The sequence below is a fragment of the Lissotriton helveticus genome, chromosome 2_1 (genome assembly GCF_964261635.1).
Source record: "Lissotriton helveticus chromosome 2_1, aLisHel1.1, whole genome shotgun sequence".
Classification (NCBI taxonomy): domain Eukaryota; kingdom Metazoa; phylum Chordata; class Amphibia; order Caudata; family Salamandridae; genus Lissotriton; species Lissotriton helveticus.
Window position 1 is genome coordinate 1,234,337,775 of NC_136059.1, and position 20,938 is coordinate 1,234,358,712.

General features: G+C 44.3%; 1 protein-coding gene across 1 annotated transcript in view; it reads left to right on the top strand.

Annotated features, from left to right (window-relative positions):
• Positions 1-20,938, top strand: part of LOC144819696 (uncharacterized) — a 287,938-nt gene that overhangs the window by 88,514 nt on the left and 178,486 nt on the right. Inside the window, exons 4-5 of the mRNA XM_078677488.1 lie at positions 12,336-13,523; positions 14,767-14,839. Of these exons, the coding sequence (XP_078533614.1) occupies positions 12,336-13,523; positions 14,767-14,839 (1,261 nt within the window). The remainder of the gene's footprint in view (positions 1-12,335; positions 13,524-14,766; positions 14,840-20,938) is intronic.

Sequence of the window (20,938 nt, forward strand, 5' to 3'; positions counted from 1 at the left end):
CGGTGTCCTTGAAGAATAATACAATTATTTTGTGTCTGGTGTTGAGATTTCAGCTTCAACTTTCCTTAATTTTTCATCGGGCCTCCTCAATTGGATTTCCAGCCACATGTTCAGTTAACCTGGAAATCATACGGGGTAAGCAATGCCAGTCGAACCAGTCTCAAAGTCTGAGGCCATACAGAGCTAAGCAGATCTTACAGGCTCATTCAGCAGCACTGCTAATCAGATTACAGAGACTTTACAGGTTTCAACAGAAAGCAGATTGCACCAATGATGCCGGCTCACGCTTCAAACAGCTGTAGTGGTAACGTCCCTTACAGCTTTATAAATTTAGGTGAGGAATTAGTTGACATGAGTACTTAAATCATACTCGCGACTGCCGTCTGACATCAGCAGTAAATCTTTCACGCTGACTTTGTATTATACCACACCTGTTAGAACCAAAGATATTTTGTACGTGCAACATTTTTCCTAAATAAAATTGTTGTCATTTTCATGAAAAAATATATTATTCCTGAAATATCTGCTTTTCATTTTTTACAAATACATGGTTACTTTCTGTAAGAAAACAGACGTTTTTGCAGATTCCCTCCCACACTTTTTGCCCCATTTGGACTACTATATGATGGTTTTCAGCACTGGCAGTGCACTGAAGCCTGCTAACCAGGTCCCAGTGCCAGAGCTCCCTCCATAAAACTGATATGTGTGAATTGGTAACCTCAATTGGCAAAGGACTTTAACCCCCTTATAAACCCTAGCATATGGTACCAGCAGTCCGCAGGGCCCGGGTGTTAAAGGGTTCACCAGGGACTGAAGCACTGTTTGTGCCAACCTGAGTGACCCAAGTAAACTACTGGCAGTAGGCCTGCCACTGAAGACTGCAGGAGCAGTGCAAACTGCTCGAACTCGACTTTGCCCTCACCATGTGTTGTAAAGTCAATGCACTATTTTTAATATATGCCAGTCATCCCTAAGGAAGGCCTCCTATGCCCAGGAGGTAGGGTGCATTCTATCAAAGGTGTGGACATATAAGTTCAAGATAATATGTCCCTATATTGGCCTTTAACCTTTAAGGGCACTTTAAGTAATAGACAGCACATATGATAACTTTGACTCGCACATAGGCAAACCCGAGGTTGGCAGCTCCCATATGGTACCACCTAAATATATTTTGTTTGGTATCAAGCAAAGTGCCTCATCACCCCAGACATGAATCTTGTGTCGAGGATGATGTGGCATGCACCCAAGTGGATACTATAGAGGTTGACCACCTGGTTGCCCAGCCCTTCCTGAGCTCTGGCTGCCAGCCAGCGGCTGCTGCCACGTAGGCAGGAATGTGACCCCCTTCCAGGAGGTGTGAACGTTCCCAGGAGTCAGAAATAATGGTCACACCTCCCTTCTTGACAGGCTGGCTAGTGAATTGGAACATCAAGGCGGTGAGCTTCAAAGCCTACATTGGCTGTGATATGCACCTAGTCTGTCTCCCAAAGGAGAAAATAGCCTCCGCCCTGCCCTGCCCTCCCCAGTCACCTTTGCTCCTGGGCATGCAGGAAAATTAGGTATTCAGCAGGTGTGAATACCTGTAGGCTACCCACACCTCTATGGTGGCTACTTGGACTGTTCAGCTAAGGAAGACTTCTCCCATTTTTAGAAGTGGTAGAAAAGTGGGGTCTGGGCAGAAAGGGTGATCTACACATCAGATGTGGTCACCTCAGTGGGAGATTAGCTACTGGGGCTAGTAGCCCATTTGTAACTTGCACCCAGAACGCTAATGCCCCATAATCTAGTATTTAAGGGCTACCCCTGACACCAGAACCTCAGTTTTGATCTGACTTGCAACAAGGACAAATGCATAGACCTGTGTCTGAACTGAACTGAACTGAAACTCTTTGTTTATTTAGACCTTGGTCTTTAAACACTGCGAGAGCCAAAATAGTAAAATAAAGTCAATGCATTAAAACTTCCTTACAATAAAATTCATGATAAAAGTACATAATCCACGTTCTTTCCCCCATAGCAGCAACCTTTTAACCCGATGAAATTCAATGTTGGATATGTTAATATAATTAAATAGATTGCAGTAAAATTCATTAAAAATACATTTTCAGTAATGTACATTTTAAAAACGCGATATCCACTTAATTTCCACCATAACAGCTACATTTCAACTCAATTCAACAATGTATATCTTTGTCTAAGGGATGTATGACGTTACAACGCATACTTTTACAACGCCTACCTTTACATCGCAAGTTTTACAACGCATACCATTACAACGCATAATGCTTTTGGGCGCTGGATAGTGAATAGTTTAATTTACTATTCAAACTCCAGTCCCCGTGGATAGTAGGGAAGGTGTTGGATAGTACATTAAACCTATTCCCTATCCTAGAGCGCCCCCAGCGCTATGCGTTGTAATGGTTTGCGTTGTAAAAGTTGTGTTGCAATGGTAGTTCGTTGTAAAAGTTTCGTTGTAAAGGCTGTATACCTTGTCTAAGGTATTTTGCCTAGCTGATGAGGGAATCTTAAAAAGAGGGATAGAATTACTAAACACCCTTCAATCTGTCCCTCAGAAAGGTTTTTATGCCTTTCATATAATTCCCTAATGCGATGGCTATAGCAAGATTTGTCATTTCTGTTAGTATGTCTATAGCTTGAGCTCTTGACTTTATTCCGTATTTTAAGAATATCGGGCATAGAAACAATTTCCTCAATGCTAAAACTGCAAGGCACTCTACCAATATATGCAGGATGTCATTTTTAGTTCCAAGACCACATTTACAGATTCCATCAGCATATAAAATTTCAGCCTTTGTTTTTCACTCCATTAGCCACAGGTTAATTCCAATTCGTACTCTTAGTAGCTCACATCTAAGCTCATAGTTCGGCAAGGTGTCCAGGTACGGGTACCATAATTCCTTTACTCATGAGTTTCTTAACACTTTCACCGATTTTTTCGTGCTCAGGTATTCCAAGTTATTCTTCCTTGACTGTTCCTGACCTTGGAGTCTAAGTGAGCACTTGGTAAATTTCATCTCCAGTGTGTGCTCAGTTAGTCTCACATTTAGTCTCCCTGCTATGGTTAGGATCTTCTTTTTACCTCCCTTGCCCACTTTAGGCTGCTACTTCGGATCTCCTCCCTACACCATTGTGAGACCGTCTTCACACCTCCAGGGTCCTCGTGTTTCCAAAATCTTAACAGTGACATTTGGATCTGAATGCTCCATGCTGTTGTTCCTGTCTCCATTCTTACAGCCTGGAACATAGCAGAGCTTGGTAGAGACAGTACGTTTTTTAGGATCTTCCCTTCTTCCTGGTCCCATCTGCATTTGCCGCTAAGGTACAGGACTTCTGCCCCGTACAAAACCTGCGGGGGTATCATGGCTTCATACGCTTTTAGCATTGGTCTATGGGACATTTCTCCATATTCCTTATTACTTTTTTCAGCCCGCAGATTGAAGAGAAGGCTTTTGCTTTTTGGGCTTCAAGGTGAGTACACCATTTTGGGGCGCTATCGAACCAGAGGCCCAAATATTTATATTCTTTTACAATCTCCAGTTTCGTTTGTACTAAAAAACAGCAAAAAAATGTTCCTCTTTTCCCAAAACATAAAATCTTTGTTTTATCCATATTTTCAACTAAATATCTTGCCTCACAATAATCTCTAAAAACATTTAATTTCCTTTGGAGTCCGAGCTCTGTTTGATTGAGTATCACAAGGTCACCTGCATATAAAAGACATGCCACTTTGTTTCCCCTCATTCTAGGGCTTGCGCTTCTTTCCACTTCTAAAACTGCGGGTAGGTCGGCCAAGAAGCAAGGGAGCCAAAACACAGCCTTGTCTCAGCCCGTTTCCAACCACCATTTTCTGTGTCAGTGCCCCTTGTGTATCCTTAATTACCTGGGCCCAGTTTTCTGTGTGTAGTTCCTTTAAGATGGCCAACAAACCCTCCGGTATTCCATATCGCATCAAGCATTCCTAAAGACACTTGCGATCCACTGAATCAAATGCTGCCCAGAAGTCAACGAAGCAGCAATACCATTTCCCATTCTGCTCTATTGACTTACAGGCAAGGGCCCAAAGGGCAAAGCAGTGGTCTATATTAGAGTGGCCTTTTTTGAATCCCCCCTGTATAATCGAATCCTGTTCCACCCAAGCTTTCAGCTTTCCTAGTATTATTTTTGCAAAGATCTTTTTGCCAATATCTAACAGATTTAATAATCTGTAGTTCTTTGGGGCATGCATATTTCCTTTCTTATGGACCTGTCTGATTATTGCTCCTTTCCAATTGTTGGGGATCTTCCCAGTTTCTAGGATAACCTGAAACATTAATGAGAAGAATTCTGCCCACCAATTCAGTTGTGATTTTATTATCAGGGCTGGGAGAATGTCTGGTCCTGCTGCACTGGTTAAGTTCAGGGTTTGTATTGTATGTTTTACGAATGAGGGTAAAAAATCTGCTTTGAGCTCTTCTACAAGGTTGCCCCACTCTTGAGGCTCCCCAACTTCTGATTCTCTTCCCGGACTATACAGTTCCAGCAGACCTGTGTCTGAGACAACAGGAGCTGCAAAAACCAAAGGTATGAAACTCTGCATCTGTGACAAACTTCTTGGAACAGCATGAACGCGGCTTAACCTGGACCAAAGATTGTTTCCCCCAGACAGACGGACCACTTTAAGAGCCAAAGGCATCATTAGACTCCCCTGGACTAGTGGCATTAGTGGCCTGCAACCACAGTTAAAATAAATTTACCGGCACCGAAGGATTGGTGGCCATTTGGCCCTCAGACAGATTGCCTAGAAGTAGATGGTACAGTGCACTGTCGGAAATGTAGTTCTGACCTTCACAAAGTTTCAGGCGGCTATTACGTTCCCCATGACCTCCGGGTGTCAAATTAACTTTCTACTGTACTTACCGCTGTCAAGGCTTGTTGGTCTTCAGTCCAGCAACCACCCCCTTTACTCAATGCTGCACCTTGAGGGAATTCCACAATACCTTCATTCAACATCAGCAGTGGCTTTGTTGTTGACTTTTTGCACCAGGTACTCAAACTGCACCGTGGAAGCAGTAAAACCAGCTCTCCCGCAGCTCCCACTTCAGCACCCAGGACAGTCAGGACAACTCTTCACCCAGGCTTCTTGAGCCAGGAACTGACTGAAATAAATCTCTCATCACACACATTAGTGTTTTATCACATATAAGTCATCAGTCATCCTTTTCGTTCTCCAGTTCTTTCTTTAATTGGGTTTTTGAATCCTCTGTCAGCCTGCCAGCCAACACATGTCTCGTCTGTGGGTATGTCACCCTACGACTTCCTCAGGGCTGTAATTTGCAGTTGCACTCTGAGGTCAATATAGTATATCCTCAGATTGAATATATATACATTTTTAAATATATGTAGCTCAATACCCCACTCGACAATCAAGCGAAGAGACCGCACACAGATGAAGGTAATTATACAGTATTTTTTATTTAACGCATACAAATAAACTTTTTAAATATATATATGTGTGTGTGTGAGTATATATATATATATATATGTCATCAGTGATGTCATTTGAGATATCATCAGTGATGTCATGAGTGATGTTACTGACTATGTCATAAGTGATGTAATATGTGATGTCATCAGCAGTGCATTGCGGGCGTGCGAGTTATAGTTAGCTGAAGTAACTATAACGGGGGAATTTCAATGGTTTTGTACGAGTAGAATGTCCAACTGACTATAACGCTCCTGATACCTATTTTTTTTAGTGAATTTCAAAGGTTTTTTAGATGCTAATTCCTTACTATAACGTGCCTGAAACCTAGGGTTTTTGCTATGAATTTCAATGGTTTTTTAAATCATAATTTCCAACTTTAGCGTGACTGAAGCCTATGATTTTTTAAGTGAATTTCAAAGGTTTTTTAAATGCTGGTTTCTAACTATGCCTACAGAGTTAGGACATGTAAAGAAAGAAAAAAAACGCATAGAAAGAAAAAAAGAAATGCAGAAAGAAGCAACAGAGATGAAGAAAAGTACAGCAAGAAGGAAAATGTGCAGAAAGAACAAACAGAGGAGCAGAAAGAAGCCTTGTTGCAAAATCATCCTGTACCCTCAACTTTTTCAGACGGGTACTGGTGGTAACTGAGTCTGACTAACCAGTCCTAGAGCCAGTGCTATGTTAAAAGACACTTAGAATACAGTGAAAACATGTACATACAATAGGGAACACTATGCGTTGGGGTATCCTTGTGATTGGCATGACCTCCTCTGTAAGCCCCCAGTATATAATAGGGCAGGGAGATTAAAACTACCTCTTAAAACGCACCATGGAGTGCGTTTTCACACTGATGAAGGGAGGGGGTCCTGAGGTGATATGTGTGCAAACATGCCCTGCGGGCGTTTTAAGTTGGGGGATAAAGTCCCCTTGAATCGTGAGGGTCCCTGGGGGCCAACTAACCCACCAGGTATGTCCACTAAGTGCTACAGAGTTGCATTGCAGAGAGGTGTAAAATGGGGCATGGCCTCGTGACCACCTCTCTGCAATGTAGCTCTGTAGCCCTTACTGGAAGTACCCAGTGGGCTAGTTGGCCCCCTGGGTGCCCTCAGGATTGGAGAGGAATTATTTCCCCAACTTAAAATGCGCCACAGGGCGTGTTTTCACACCTCACCTCAGGCCCTGTCCCCTCCCTTCACCACTATGTAACACACGCCCCGGTGGCCGTTTTAAGTTGGGAGATTAAGTCCCCTTGAATCCTGAGGGTCCCTAGGGTTCAACTAGCCCATTAGGTACCTCCAGTAAGCGCCACAGAGCTGCTTTGCAAAGTGTTGTAAAAAGGGGCATGGCCTCTGAACACCTCTCTGCAACGCAGCTCCTTGGCGCATACTGGAGGTACCTAGTGGGCTAGTTGGCCCCCAGGGACCCTCAGGATCGAAGAGGAATGAATTCCCCAACTTAAAACGCACCACAGGGCATGTTTGCAGACAACTCACCTCAGGCCCCGCCCCTTTCCTTCACCATTGTGCAAACGCGCCACCTGGCGAGTTGTAAGTTGGGAAATTAATTCCTCTTCAATACTGAGGGTGCCTGAGGGCCAACTAGCCCACGAGGTACCTCCAGTATGCGCCACCTATCTGCAACGCATCTCTGTGGCGCTTACTGGAGGTACCTAGTGGGCTAGTTGGACCCTAGGGATCCTCAGGATTCAAGGGGACTTAATCTCCCAACTTAAAACGGCCACAGGGTGTGTTTACACAGTGGTGAAGGGAGGGGATGGCGCCTGAGGTGACGTGTGCAAACACGCCATGTGGCACGTTTTAAGTTGGGGAATAATTCCCCTTCAATCCTGAGGGCCCCTGGGGGCTAACAAGCACACCAGGTGCTTCCAGTAAGTGCCACTGCGCTGTGTTGCAGAGAGGTGGTCCAGGCCATGCCCCTTTTTACACCTCTCTGCAAGCTGCTTTGTGGCGTTTACTGGAGGTACCTAGTGGGCTAGTTGGACCCCAGAGACACTCAGGATTCAAGGCGACTTAATCTCCCAACTTAAAACGGCCACAGGGCGCATTTACACAGTGGGGAAGGGATGGGACGGGGCCTGAGGTGACGTGTGCAAACACGCCCTGTGGCGCGTTTTAAGTTGGGGAAATAATTCCCCTGCAATCCTGAGGGCCCTTGGGGGCTAACTAGCCCACCAGGTGCTTCCAGTACGCGCCACTGTGCTGCGTTGCAGAGAGGTTGTCCAGGCAGTGCCCCTTTTTACACCTCTCTGCAAAGCAGTTTTGTGGCGCTTACTGGAGGTACCTAGAGGGCTAGTTGGACCCCAGGGACCCTTAGGATTCAAGGGGAGTTAATCTCCCAACTTAAAACGGCCACAGGGTATGTTTACACGGTGGTGAAGGGAGGGGATGGGGCCTGAAGTGACATGTGCAAACACGCCCTGTGCTTGTTATAAGTTGGGGAAATAATTCCCCTTCAATCCCGAGGGCCCCAGGGGGCCAACTAGCCCACCAGGTGCTTCCAGTAAGCACCACTGCGCTGCGTTGCAGAGAGGTGGTCCATGACTTGCACCTTTTTAAACCTCTCTGCAACGCAGCTCCTTGGCGCTTACTGGAGATACCTAGTGGGCTAGTCAGACCCTAGTGACCCTCAGGATTCAAAGGGAACTTAATCTACCAACTTAAAACGGCCACAGGGCATGTTTGCACACATGTCACCTCAGGCCCCCCCCTTCCTTCACCAGTGTGCAAACGCGCCCTGTGGCGTGTTTTAAGAGGTAGTTTTAAACCCCCTACCCTATTATATACTAGGGTCTTTCAGAGGAGGTCATGGTAATCACAGGGGTACCCCAACGCATAGTGTTCCCTAGTGTATGTAGGTGTTTTCACTGTATTCTAAGTGTCTTTTAGCATAGCACTGGCTCTAGTCCTGGTTAGTCAGATTCAGTTACCATCAGTACCCGTCAGAAAAAGTTGTGGTTACAGGAGGACTTTCTGCTCCTCTGTTGGTTCTTTCTGTACATCTCTTCTTCCTCCTGCACTTTTCTTCATCTTTGTGGACTTCTGTTGCTTCTTTCTTTTTTTCTTTATGTGCGTTTTTTCTTCTTGCTTCACTTGTCCTACCTCTGTAGGCATAGTTAGAAACTAGCATTTAAAAAAAACATTGAAATTCAATGAAAAAAACATATGTTTCAGGCACGTTATAGTTAGAAATTACCATTTAAAAACCTTTGAAATTCACTGTAAAAACCAGTGAGTACATGTATGAGTAACTGTATAGGACTGTTGGTGAATGAGTGGATGTATGTGTAGATCTTGGAATTACTGAATAGGTGTGTTGTAACTGGTATTGGTATGTCCATTGTTTTGAAAATGTTATCAGTGATGTCATCAGTGATGTCATTTGAGATGTCATGAGTGATGTCACTGACCATGTCATGAGTGATGTAATATGTGATGTCATCAGCAGTGCATTGCGGGCGCGTGAGTTATAGTTAGCTGAACTAACTATAACAGGGGAATTTAACTTGTTGTGTACAAGTGAAATGTCCAACTAACTATAACACCCCTGAAACCTATGGTTTTTTCAGTGAATTTCTAAGATTTTTTAAATGCTAATTTCTAACTATAACGTGCCTGAAACCTATGGTTTTTCCAGTGAATATATATATGAACAGAACACCCTACTTCAACAGGAAACTCCAAAAGAAGAAAGCACGGACTTCAGGTTGATGGTATACTGCTTATTTTTTTGTATCAGGTCACCCTCGATCCCAAGACCAAAGAGACGAGTTTCGACTTCAATGAAGCCTTTATCAATCTATTTGGCGCCAGTTCACTTTCAAACTAAATAGCCACTCCCACTTAAGGCATTAGTAAACATAAACAACATACTACGTGTCTCACTACAAACCCTCTGCAATTTACAAGTGCTATGATAATAAATAAAATGCTGTGCAATGCAAATACAAAATATACATAGTCACTTAGATTTATGTTGTGTGGGTGAAGAGTCTAAGCATCAAAAAAATCTTTATGTTTCCAACCTAAGTGGGAAACCTCATATATTGCATTAGAGACACCAAAAGCATGAATGTGTCGCCTGTATATCTGACATTTATAAATATAAAGTCTTAAACAAATTATTTGACATTTAAAACACGCTGAAATGATATCGTAATAAAGATAAAAAGCACATCTGTCCCCCCTCAGACCTGGGATGCATTTCTGCAGTGAAAGACGCTCTGCCGATAATTAGATGTTGACTCACACTGCAGCCATAGTATTTCACAAAGCCAAAATGAAAATGCTGCGAACACTAATTCAATCCCCAATAAGCAACCTACTGAGGTAATTGCTTTCATGGAAGTCTGTTACTCAACATATGCACATGTCCGTATCAGAACTACCCCTCCCATAATGCAACAGGGTGATCGCAAGCATGCTATGTTTGGCGAGTGTCACTTTTGAAAGTCAGCATCACTGAAAACCATATTATCGGATCCAGAAAGCAGTCTAAGGTAAATCATCGTATACATGTGTTTTTTATTTAATCTGAGGATATACTATATTGACCTCAGAGGGCATCTGTGATTTGCAGCCCTCAGGAAGTTGTAGGGTGACATACCCACAGACGAAAAACATGTTGGTGGCAGAGGAATCATAAACCCAACTAAGGAAAGAACTGGCGAACGAAAAGGATGACTGATGACTTATATGGGCTAAAACACCATTGTGTGTGCTGAGAGATTTGTTTCAACTTTCTTACCTATTTGTAAGTTGATGCAGGGATGACGCCACCTCTCTTATAGCACCACAGTAGTATAATTTTTCAAAAAAAGACTTTTGTGCAATGTGTCCCGAGTGCCGGATTCCTTATTCTCCCTCTAGCTCAGAATTGACTTGACTGTTGGGGCTTGGCCCTGGGCCCTCAGCACCTTTACCCTCCTGGGGTTCCACGCAACTCGACCCGCAAGTGACCAATTGTCAATATCACATTTTCCCATTGAATACAACGCAAAGGTGCTGCAGTCGTGAATTGCTGTGGTTTATATTTTCTGCTGAAATCCATAACTGCGGTTATATGTATTGGATCTTGTTTGTTTTGATGTGTAAATTGAGATAAAAATATCCTCCTTTTAAAAGAAATTGGGGTCGGATTTCATTTGAGTCGTGTCAATTATGTAAAGTCCATGTTGGTACTCTGAAAAGCCTAACACATGTTCCTCTACTAAAGCCTGATAGCACATTACGACTGAGCTAAGGATTTATTATTTTGAATCCATGGACAACTTTTGGGATGTTGCGGAGAATTGTATGGTGAAGCCTAACCAGCATCACCACATAATACTCCACCGTCCTACAGTTTAAGTTTTCAAAAACTTGTCATTCGTGTCATACGAACGGAGACCACATACAAACAGATTGTGACTTCACTATAGCATATTTTGTGTCAAGGATTCAAATGTCACATAGCCTGACCTTCACCTTCGTTCCAGAGATAGCTACTATTATGTCAAGATGAACCACAAAATGACAAAGAATGGCATAATTTTGCCATGGCCATCATTTTGACAAGAAATGCACCAGCATGCCAAGGGTGTTCACATTATGCCAAGAACTTCCTCTCTACACCAGACCCAGCAAGATTCCATTGATGCATCCCTTCATGTTTAAGATGCCCACAATATGGCTAGTATGGCCACCTAATGACAGGATCCACATTGCGGAAAGAGTGGTAATCATGCCTTGCATGAATGCAAAATGACTTGGCAAGAATAACTATCATTCTATAAGGACCAGCATTATTCCAGGAGTGTGCAATATAACAAGGATGCCAATAATAAGCCATAAGTGATGACCAGATTTCCAGAGCTGCAAGGGTTCAGGTAGCTTCTTTGGAGCAATGCTTCTAGGCTGAGGGGACACCACTGACATGAACTCTTATTCCCCTTCTCTCTCTCTCTCTCTCTCTCTCTCTCTCTCTCTCTCTCTCTCCCTTTATCTCTCTCTCCCGCTGTCTCTCTCTCTGTCTCTCTCTCTGTCACACTCACACACACCCACAAAAGCATACACACAAACACACATACACACAACGTGATGACCAACAGAGAGTATTTGATATAGGTAGTCACTATGAGTTAGTACTCAGTGTGACCATGGATCACTGAGACTGGCTGGCTAGCCTTTGGGGGCTGCATGTACAGGACTCTATTATAGTTAGACTAGAGGAGAACTTAGAGATGCCAGTATGAAGGCAACCCATGCCACAGTACACTATGCCTTAACCAACTCGTGTTGCTTGTTCCTCTATAAACTATTTCACCCTCCTCTCCTAACAGTGGTGTGCAGTTGCAGATCCCATGAACGGGCACATCATCTGGAGCAGCCTTGTTTCCAATCTCCAAATCCTGCTTCTAGCAATCCTAACCTTCCTGCTCTATACGGCCCCGATTACCAATGCTAGGGATATATCCTTTCCTTATCTGCAACTAGATTATAGTGACCTCTACAATATCATGTCATATCATCCACAGAATTCCCTGCTCCTTTGCCCACAGTGAATGTCAACAAAGCCTAAGGGGGAAATCTAGGACCAGCAGGCTAACACATTTGAGAGGCAAATCAGTTATGGAGGAGTAAAGCCAAGAAACCTATGAGAAAGGCCTCACTTAGCTTTCATTTTGCCACATAATATAATTTTGAGTTGTTGTCTGCTAATCTAATCAGATATGTTTTTTAGTCGTCAGTTAAGTTTACTTTTGTTAAAGAATTTCCTATTTATTGTTGATTCAAACAAATCAATACATTCCTTCATTTGGAGTTATGAGAAAACATGTTTTTTTCTTTTGAAGGATGACAGCATTTTCCCAGGCACTTTCAAAAAGGAACATTATAATCATCACAGTAGAAACATCACTGAAAGCCATGAAATTGAAATTGCAAGTAGTGAAAGCAACCAAGACCACAGTGAAAGCCAGGACAACAAAATTACTAACCACAATGTTCCAGGGCCTGATGCGCAAAGCCAAAATCAAAACAACAGTGAAAATCTAATAGGCAATTTGGACAATTTTAGTTTCCTTTCTCCTGGGTTCATGGCAGCATTGGACGCCGCCGAAAGGCCCACTGTGAGACATAATGAATCACGGCCGAACAGTGAGAGTGATGAAAGTCTACTTCTGGACAAAAATAGTCTCAGCAAGGAAGAACATGGTACAGAGGACCAGACAGCAGTTCAGCATGAAGAAAGAAGGGGGTCACAAGAAGAGGATATCAGCGACAGTCCGGAGAACGACACACAGGAGTATCGTAACAAAGCCCATCTTTTTGAAAACTATGATGATGAAGGTGAATTGAGTGAAGATGGTAAAAGCGAGGAGGAACGTGAAGGCCAACCTATAATGATGGAGAACTACCCTAAAATAGATAAGCAAGAGGAGGAAAGCATCTCATCTGAGATTGTCATGGAAGAGTCCAGCCAAAACCCTCAACTTGCACAGGCTCAGGAAGATGTTCAAGAAAGGTTACAGAATATCCTGGGAACAGGTCTTGAGGAAGGAAAGGTGAACGCATCATCAATTGAAAATGAATCGGAAGAGAAGACTGAGCTGCAGACTGAAGAGGACAATGATAGTGACCAAGCCAACAGCCAAATGGAGGCACAAGCAAACATACAGAGTCTCTATGGAGCAGAATTTCTTGATGTCACTGATATTGACAATGAAGACAAACCCTATGATGCAGATGAAAGCAAGGAGACTAAACTACCCACTGAAACAATTGATGAGAACACAAGAAGTGAAGAAAAAGTAGTCTATGAGGCCAGCAAAAAGTTTGCTGCTGAAGGCAGTGAGATTGTCAGCGTCGAGGATTATGCAGAAAAGAATGAAAGCGACGGTGGTGTCGATACAAATGAGACTGGAGAGGACACAAGTGTAAGCATAAACGTACAGAGGAATGCGAGCAGTGACTTTCTGGAGCCAGTGGATAGTACCAGCCTGGGGCACTCAAACGACAGTTTGTCTGAATCTACAGAGCAGGTACGTTAAATAAGCAATGCGGACTCTTTAATCTGCCCCCTATGGGTTGATCTTCTTTTCTTGACCATTCTCTTTTAAATATTTGAGCCCAATGTACAAATGGCAGTTTATTAAGACATACGGGGCGGATGACTCGGTTGCACTTTGCAGCTATGGATTTATTTGGGCTGGTATGTTTATCATTTTGTGGCTAGGTGCAAGGCGCAAATCAATAAGAGAGGATGTGGTGTAACAGCCAGTCCTGCTGGCTTAGGAACTAGGGAACCAGGTCCGAGTCTCAGTATTGACTCAACATCCTGAAATTCGAGACACATAACTTAATCTCCATGTGCCTAAAAAACAAAATGAACGTGTACTTGTGTGCAGAGACATCTTAAGGATTTTGGGGGCCCTAGGCCAAACGTATTCGGGGCCCCTGTTCGGAACAGATTTGAATTTATGATCCTATTTCAGCTTTTTCATGCCCTCTTTGGTTAAGTCCTTGGCAGCGCCCAGGAATCTGTCCCAATTCGAAATGTGTTAAATCTAATATTCAGGGATAGTTATGTGTGTTTTCAGTATTGTAACAAAGCAACAGCTCACCAATATTACTGCAACTAATCTATGTGACCTCCTCCCATTTCTCACATGTGAGGCCCTGTTTTGATCTAAAAGAAACTTTTTTATGGATGCTGCATGAAACTTAAACACAACATTTCTCTGCAAAATGTCTGTTATGGATTCTCAAACGTCATGTAATTTAAAAATAAATTAAAGGACAACAGTATTTTAAAAAATCTATTTAAGAATTATTCAAGGTCATTAGGGCAAGACTCTGCAGAACAGACCTGACTCTGTGAGGGGGCCCCCTGAAAGGCAGGGGCCCTGGGCCAGAGCCCACTTTGTCCATGCATTAACACGTCTCTGCTTGTGTAATGTAACTGGTGCTCATGGGATTTATTGGCCGAACGCTGAATGGAGAGTGTGGTCCCATCGGCGTCCAGGCCCGGGAACTCCATCACATCCGGGTCGCCTGTAGATGGTAGTGTAGTAATGACAGTTGACCGCTGTACGCCACAGAGACTAGCTACGTTATCTGTAGCATTGTGTACCTTGTAAGCAATATATCTATAAATATAACCCAATGCGTATGTTGCCCTGTTATTGCAACATTGTACCCATGAAATATTGGCCACAATAAGCCATCAAACATGTTCACATTCGCTCCAATGCTATTTAATGCTGTGTTTTGATATTTCTCAAGGTAGTGTTGATTGCCAGTTTGAATGAAGACCAAGACATTTTCAGACTCGAAGAAAAGAAGAATATCATTCTTGGTAGGTATTTGCCTCAAAGTGTGTTAACGTGAGGTTCTCACTTAATTAAATATTATTGAGTGGCTATATGTGGCAGGCGAACAAATGTTTTAATTTTAATTTAAATATTCTTTAGAAACCAATAATGTATAGCAGTTAAATGCTTTATAAGGGATTGTCTTCGGCTTTGTAGCTAGTTGGTAATTCAGTTTTTAAGGTCTCCGGGCTTTGGCAACTGCTTTAAGAGGTTTTGTATCCAGTGCTCGACTCCTAGACTATAGGTGAAAATGCATTTGTGACCGTCATCTCACTTTAAATGACCTTTTATTTTGTAGAGAGTAACAGGAAATCCAGTTAGATTAGATTAGAAGTTTGTAAAGCGCCTGGTTACTCCAACGGAGTGTCCCCGCGCTAAGAATTCTTCCTCCTCGCCAGTAAGCAAGACTCCATTAGCTGTCTCACCGCGTACCAGCCTGGAATATCCTAAAAAAAAAAACTGGGGGCATATTATCAACAAATAGCGATATTTATCGCTAAGTAGGGTTAGCGGCAATTTTTTTATCGCCGCGCATCACAGGTTTTTATCGCTGAGATAACGTGCTATTAGCAACGTTTATCTCAAAAGCGATAAAATTCCTGGCGATAGCGGCAAAATCCGTGAATATCGCTGAGAATACAGCGATATTCACGCATTATTGCTAAAAGGGTCTTAGCCAATATATCCACCTCCCATTGGATATAATGGCTAAGAACTGATCTGAGGAGGTGTTAGTTTTTGGAGATATTCGCGCTTGGCGCGAATATTTCCATCGCTACGTCTGTGTTGGTAATGGGCGATAGCAATGTTAGCGACTGCTTTCAGTCGCTAACAGGTTGGGTACGCCCACTTTGCATGTCATTAGCGATAAATATCTCTGACATGAAAAGCGGGCCCCAAACCACTCGCTATCGCCTGCAAGCTGTCGCTAACTGATGTTAGCGACAGCTTGCTAATAGGGCGATAGTATTATCGTCACTTAGCGGCCGAAAACGGCCGCTAAAGCGGCGAAAATTGCCTATCGCCCCCCTTGATAATATGCCCCCAAGTTTTTAACTTCCTACGGAACAGCACTTCTGAGGCAGCATCCTGAGATCCAGCTGCAGCTAGTTCCACATTTTTGCTGCAAGAAAGCCAAATGATCTTCCTCCCATCTGCGCTCTTTGCACTTTTGGGATAATCAACCATGAGTGCTGTAAGACCTGAGATTCCTAATAGGCCTATAAGGTGTAATCAAGGGAAACAGGTTGCTAGGGTCTTTCTCATTTAAAATTCTATGACAAAAGCATAGAGCTTTAAAAGTTACTCTGTCCTGCAACAGGAGCCAGTGTAGTTTTACAAGAGCTGCCCCTACAGAGGCACATCTTGGGACGTTGCAATGTTAAGAAACATAAGGGCTGTTGTATTCTGTACTCTCTGCAGCATTCACATTCTGCCTTTTGTAAGTCCAAGATATAGAATGTTGCAGTAGTCCAAGCATGAAATAATCACAGCCTGGATATTGTTTTCTTTTGCTGCCTGTGGGAGCAAATCTAGGATTTTATGCAGCGTTTTCAAAATGCCAAAGCACGTGCAAGCCAGGGCTGAGATTTGTTCATCAAAAGACAGTGTGGTTTCAAACCACACCCCTAGGTTTTTTAGCTCAGATTTAGGTACCGGGATCAACCCTAACTCAGAGGGCCACCAAACATGGGACCAGATGGAAGGTTGTTTGCCTACTACCACAATGGCAGTCTTTCTTGCATTTAATTGTAAACAATTAAAATTCATCCAGTTGGCCAGATCTACTAGAGAAGCTCTAGTTTATGAGCAGTCTTAGCCTCATTCTGTTCCAGAGTGATAATCAGTTGAGATCATTGGCATAAGATACTAGCTTTACCCAATGTTTAGCTACTACATCTGCTTAAGGGCGCATGTAAACATTAAAAAGGGTTGGACTTAATGTTGTAACCTGTGAAACAAATATTCATATAGAAGGCCGCAAAAAAATTACAAAGGCTCAAGTAATGCATTTCATAGTGCCTGACAGGGTGCACCTATAATTACTGATACTGTTGGATAACCCCTTGAGTACTGTATAAGTATGAGTTACACCCTGATAATGGGGAATAGCTCTATATACTGGAAACAGCAGGCAGAGTTGTGTATTGTGTTCTCTATTTCCCTAATCCTAGGAATGTATGCACAAATGTATCTCCTACTCTCAGCAAGTGGTAAGTATAAATATATATAAAAAAATATATATATATATATATATATGATAAGATGACCCAGTAGGATGGTCAGAAAGCTACGAAATAGAAGAGGAGAAACTCTTATGGCAGGAGGACAGGACGTGCTCTCAGCAAGTGGTAAATATAAATATATATAATATATATATATATATATATATATATATATATATATATATATATATATATATATATATATATATATATATATATATATATATATATATGAAACAAGCGTCTCCTCTCGAAGAAAGAAGCAGGAGCCTGGAAGGGGATTTCAATGGCAAAGCTCTTTATTCAGATAAATGGCGGATGCATTTCGGCCAGTGTGGCCTCTTCAGCGCCTGCGGTGGTAGAAACGGTAATCCTCGCGCTCAGCAGTTCAAGTGCACCCCCACCGCACTGGATAGGTGCAATATCAGCTCCGCCCCTCTGCACCATAATCCTCAGGTGATGTAATGAAGGATCCGAGGTAATCTGCGGACTCCAATTACCAGGATGCACCAGTGGCTCCCAGGTAAGTAGTGGAGGGGGACGGTATTGGAAAATACCCAAATAATAGCTGTTGGGGAGGTGCATAGCAAAGCATTCTGTATCCCGCAAAATAAACAAAAAGTCTTGCCTTGGGTCCCCAAGACCCCATCAACCATAGATCCGGGCACAAAGAATAGCGTGGGCAGGAGGTGCATACAACCTGCCCCGGCTGAGATCAATGTCTCGCTGTGTCGCTTCAAATCCCCGGACTTCCGGCGGGACTGGAGACATTCAGTAACTGAAGAAACAAGCAGTGCCGAAGCAAAGTCCAGACTCTCCAGGCCACTTGTGATGGGGGGGCTTCTGAACCGCGCTTCTGGAAAGCGCGCTGTAAATATGAAACAAGCGTCTCCTCTCGAAGAAAGAAGCAGGAGCCTCGAAGGGGATTTCAATGGCAAAGCTCTTTATTCAGATAAATGGCGGATGCATTTCGGCCAGTGTGGCCTCTTCAGCGCCTGCGGTGGTAGAAACGGTAATCCTCGCGCTCAGCAGTTCAAGTGCACCCCCACCGCACTGGATAGGTGCAATATCAGCTCCGCCCCTCTGCACCATAATCCTCAGGTGATGTAATGAAGGATCCGAGGTAATCTGCGGACTCCAATTACCAGGATGCATCAGTGGCTCCCAGGTAAGTAGTGGAGGGGGACGGTATTGGAAAATCCCCAAATAATAGCTGTTGGGGAGGTGCATAGCAAAGCGTTCTGAATCCCGCAAAATAAACAAAAAGTCTTGCCTTGGGTCTCCAAGACTCCATCAACCATAGATCCGGGCACAAAGAATAGCGTGGGCAGGAGGTGCATACAACCTGCCCCGGCTGAGATCAATGTCTCGCTGTGTCGCTTCAAATCCCCGGACTTCCGGCGGGACTGGAGACATTCAGTAACTGAAGAAACAAGCAGTGCCGAAGCAAAGTCCAGACTCTCCAGGCCACTTGTGATGGGGGGGCTTCTGAACCGCGCTTCTGGAAAGCGCGCTGTAAATATGAAACAAGAGTCTCCTCTCGAAGAAAGAAGCAGGAGCCTCGAAGGGGATTTCAATGGCAAAGCTCTTTATTCAGATAAATGGCGGATGCATTTCGGCCAGTGTGGCCTCTTCAGCGCCTGCGGTGGTAGAACCGGTAATCCTCGCGCTCAGCAGTTCAAGTGCACCCCCACCGCACTGGATAGGTGCAATATCAGCTCCGCCCCTCTGCACCATAATCCTCAGGTGATGTAATGAAGGATCCGAGGTAATCTGCGGACTCCAATTACCAGGATGAACCAGTGGCTCCCAGATAAGTAGTGGAGGGGGACGGTATTGGAAAATCCCAAAATAATAGCTGTTGGGGAGGTGCATAGCAAAGCATTCTGTATCCCGCAAAATAAACAAAAAGTCTTGCCTTGGGTCCCCAAGACCCCATCAACCATAGATCCGGGCACAAAGAATAGCGTGGGCAGGAGGTGCATACAACCTGCCCCGGCTGAGATCAATGTCTCGCTGTGTCGCTTCAAATCCCCGGACTTCCGGCGGGACTGGAGACATTCAGTAACTGAAGAAACAAGCAGTGCCGAAGCAAAGTCCAGACTCTCAAGGCCACTTGTGATGGGGGGGCTTCTGAACCGCGCTTCTGGAAAGCGCGCTGTAAATATGAAACAAGCGTCTCCTCTCGAAGAAAGAAGCAGGAGCCTCGAAGGGGATTTCAATGGCAAAGCTCTTTATTCAGATAAATGGCGGATGCATTTCGGCCAGTGTGGCCTCTTCAGCGCCTGCGGTGGTAGAAACGGTAATCCTCGCGCTCAGCAGTTCAAGTGCACCCCCACCGCACTGGATAGGTGCAATATCAGCTCCGCCCCTCTGCACCATAATCCTCAGGTGATGTAATGAAGGATCCGAGGTAATCTGCGGACTCCAATTACCAGGATGCACCAGTGGCTCCCAGGTAAGTAGTGGAGGGGGACGGTATTGGAAAATCCCAAAATAATAGCTGTTGGGGAGGTGCATAGCAAAGCGTTCTGTATCCCGCAAAATAAACAAAAAATCTTGCCTTGGGTCCCCAAGAGCCCATCAACCATAGATCCGGGCACAAAGAAGAGCGTGGGCAGGAGGTGCATACAACCTGCCCCGGCTGAGATCAATGTCTCGCTGTGTCGCTTCAAATCCCCGGACTTCCGGCGGGACTGGAGACATTCAGTAACTGAAGAAACAAGCAGTGCTGAAGCAAAGTCCAGACTCTCCAGGCCACTTGTGATGGGGGGGCTTCTGAACCGCACTTCTGGAAAGCGTGCTGTAAATATGAAACAAGCGTCTCCTCTCGAAGAAAGAAGCAGGAGCCTCGAAGGGGATTTCAATGGCAAAGCTCTTTATTCAGATAAATGGCGGATGCATTTCGGCCAGTGTGGCCTCTTCAGCGCCTGCGGTGGTAGAAACGGTAATCCTCGCGCTCAGCAGTTCAAGTGCACCCCCACCGCACTGGATAGGTGCAATATCAGCTCGGCCCCTCTGCACCATAATCCTCAGGTGATGTAATGAAGGATCCGAGGTAATCTGCGGACTCCAATTACCAGGATGCACCAGTGGCTCCCAGATAAGTAGTGGAGGGGGACGGTATTGGAAAATCCCAAAATAATAGCTGTTGGGGAGGTGCATAGCAAAGCATTCTGTATCCCGCAAAATAAACAAAAAGTCTTGCCTTGGGTCCCCAAGACGCCATCAACCATAGATCCGGGCACAAAGAATAGCGTGGGCAGGAGGTGCATACAACCTGCCCCGGCTGAGATCAATGTCTCGCAGTGTCGCTTCAAATCCCCGGACTTCCGGCGGGACTGGAGACATTCAGTAACTGAAGAAACAAGCAGTGCCGAAGCAAAGTCCAGACTCTCCAGGCCACTTGTGATGGGGGGGCTTCTGAACCGCGCTTCTGGAAAGCGCGCTGTAAATATGAAACAAGCGTCTCCTCTCGAAGAAAGAAGCAGGAGCCTCGAAGGGGATTTCAATGGCAAAGCTCTTTATTCAGATAAATGGCGGATGCATTTCGGCCAGTGTGGCCTCTTCAGCGCCTGCGGTGGTAGAAACGGTAATCCTCGCGCTCAGCAGTTCAAGTGCACCCCCACCGCACTGGATAGGTGCAATATCAGCTCCGCCCCTCTGCACCATAATCCTCAGGTGATGTAATGAAGGATCCGAGGTAATCTGCGGACTCCAATTACCAGGATGAACCAGTGGCTCCCAGATAAGTAGTGGAGGGGGACGGTATTGGAAAATCCCAAAATAATAGCTGTTGGGGAGGTGCATAGCAAAGCATTCTGTATCCCGCAAAATAAACAAAAAGTCTTGCCTTGG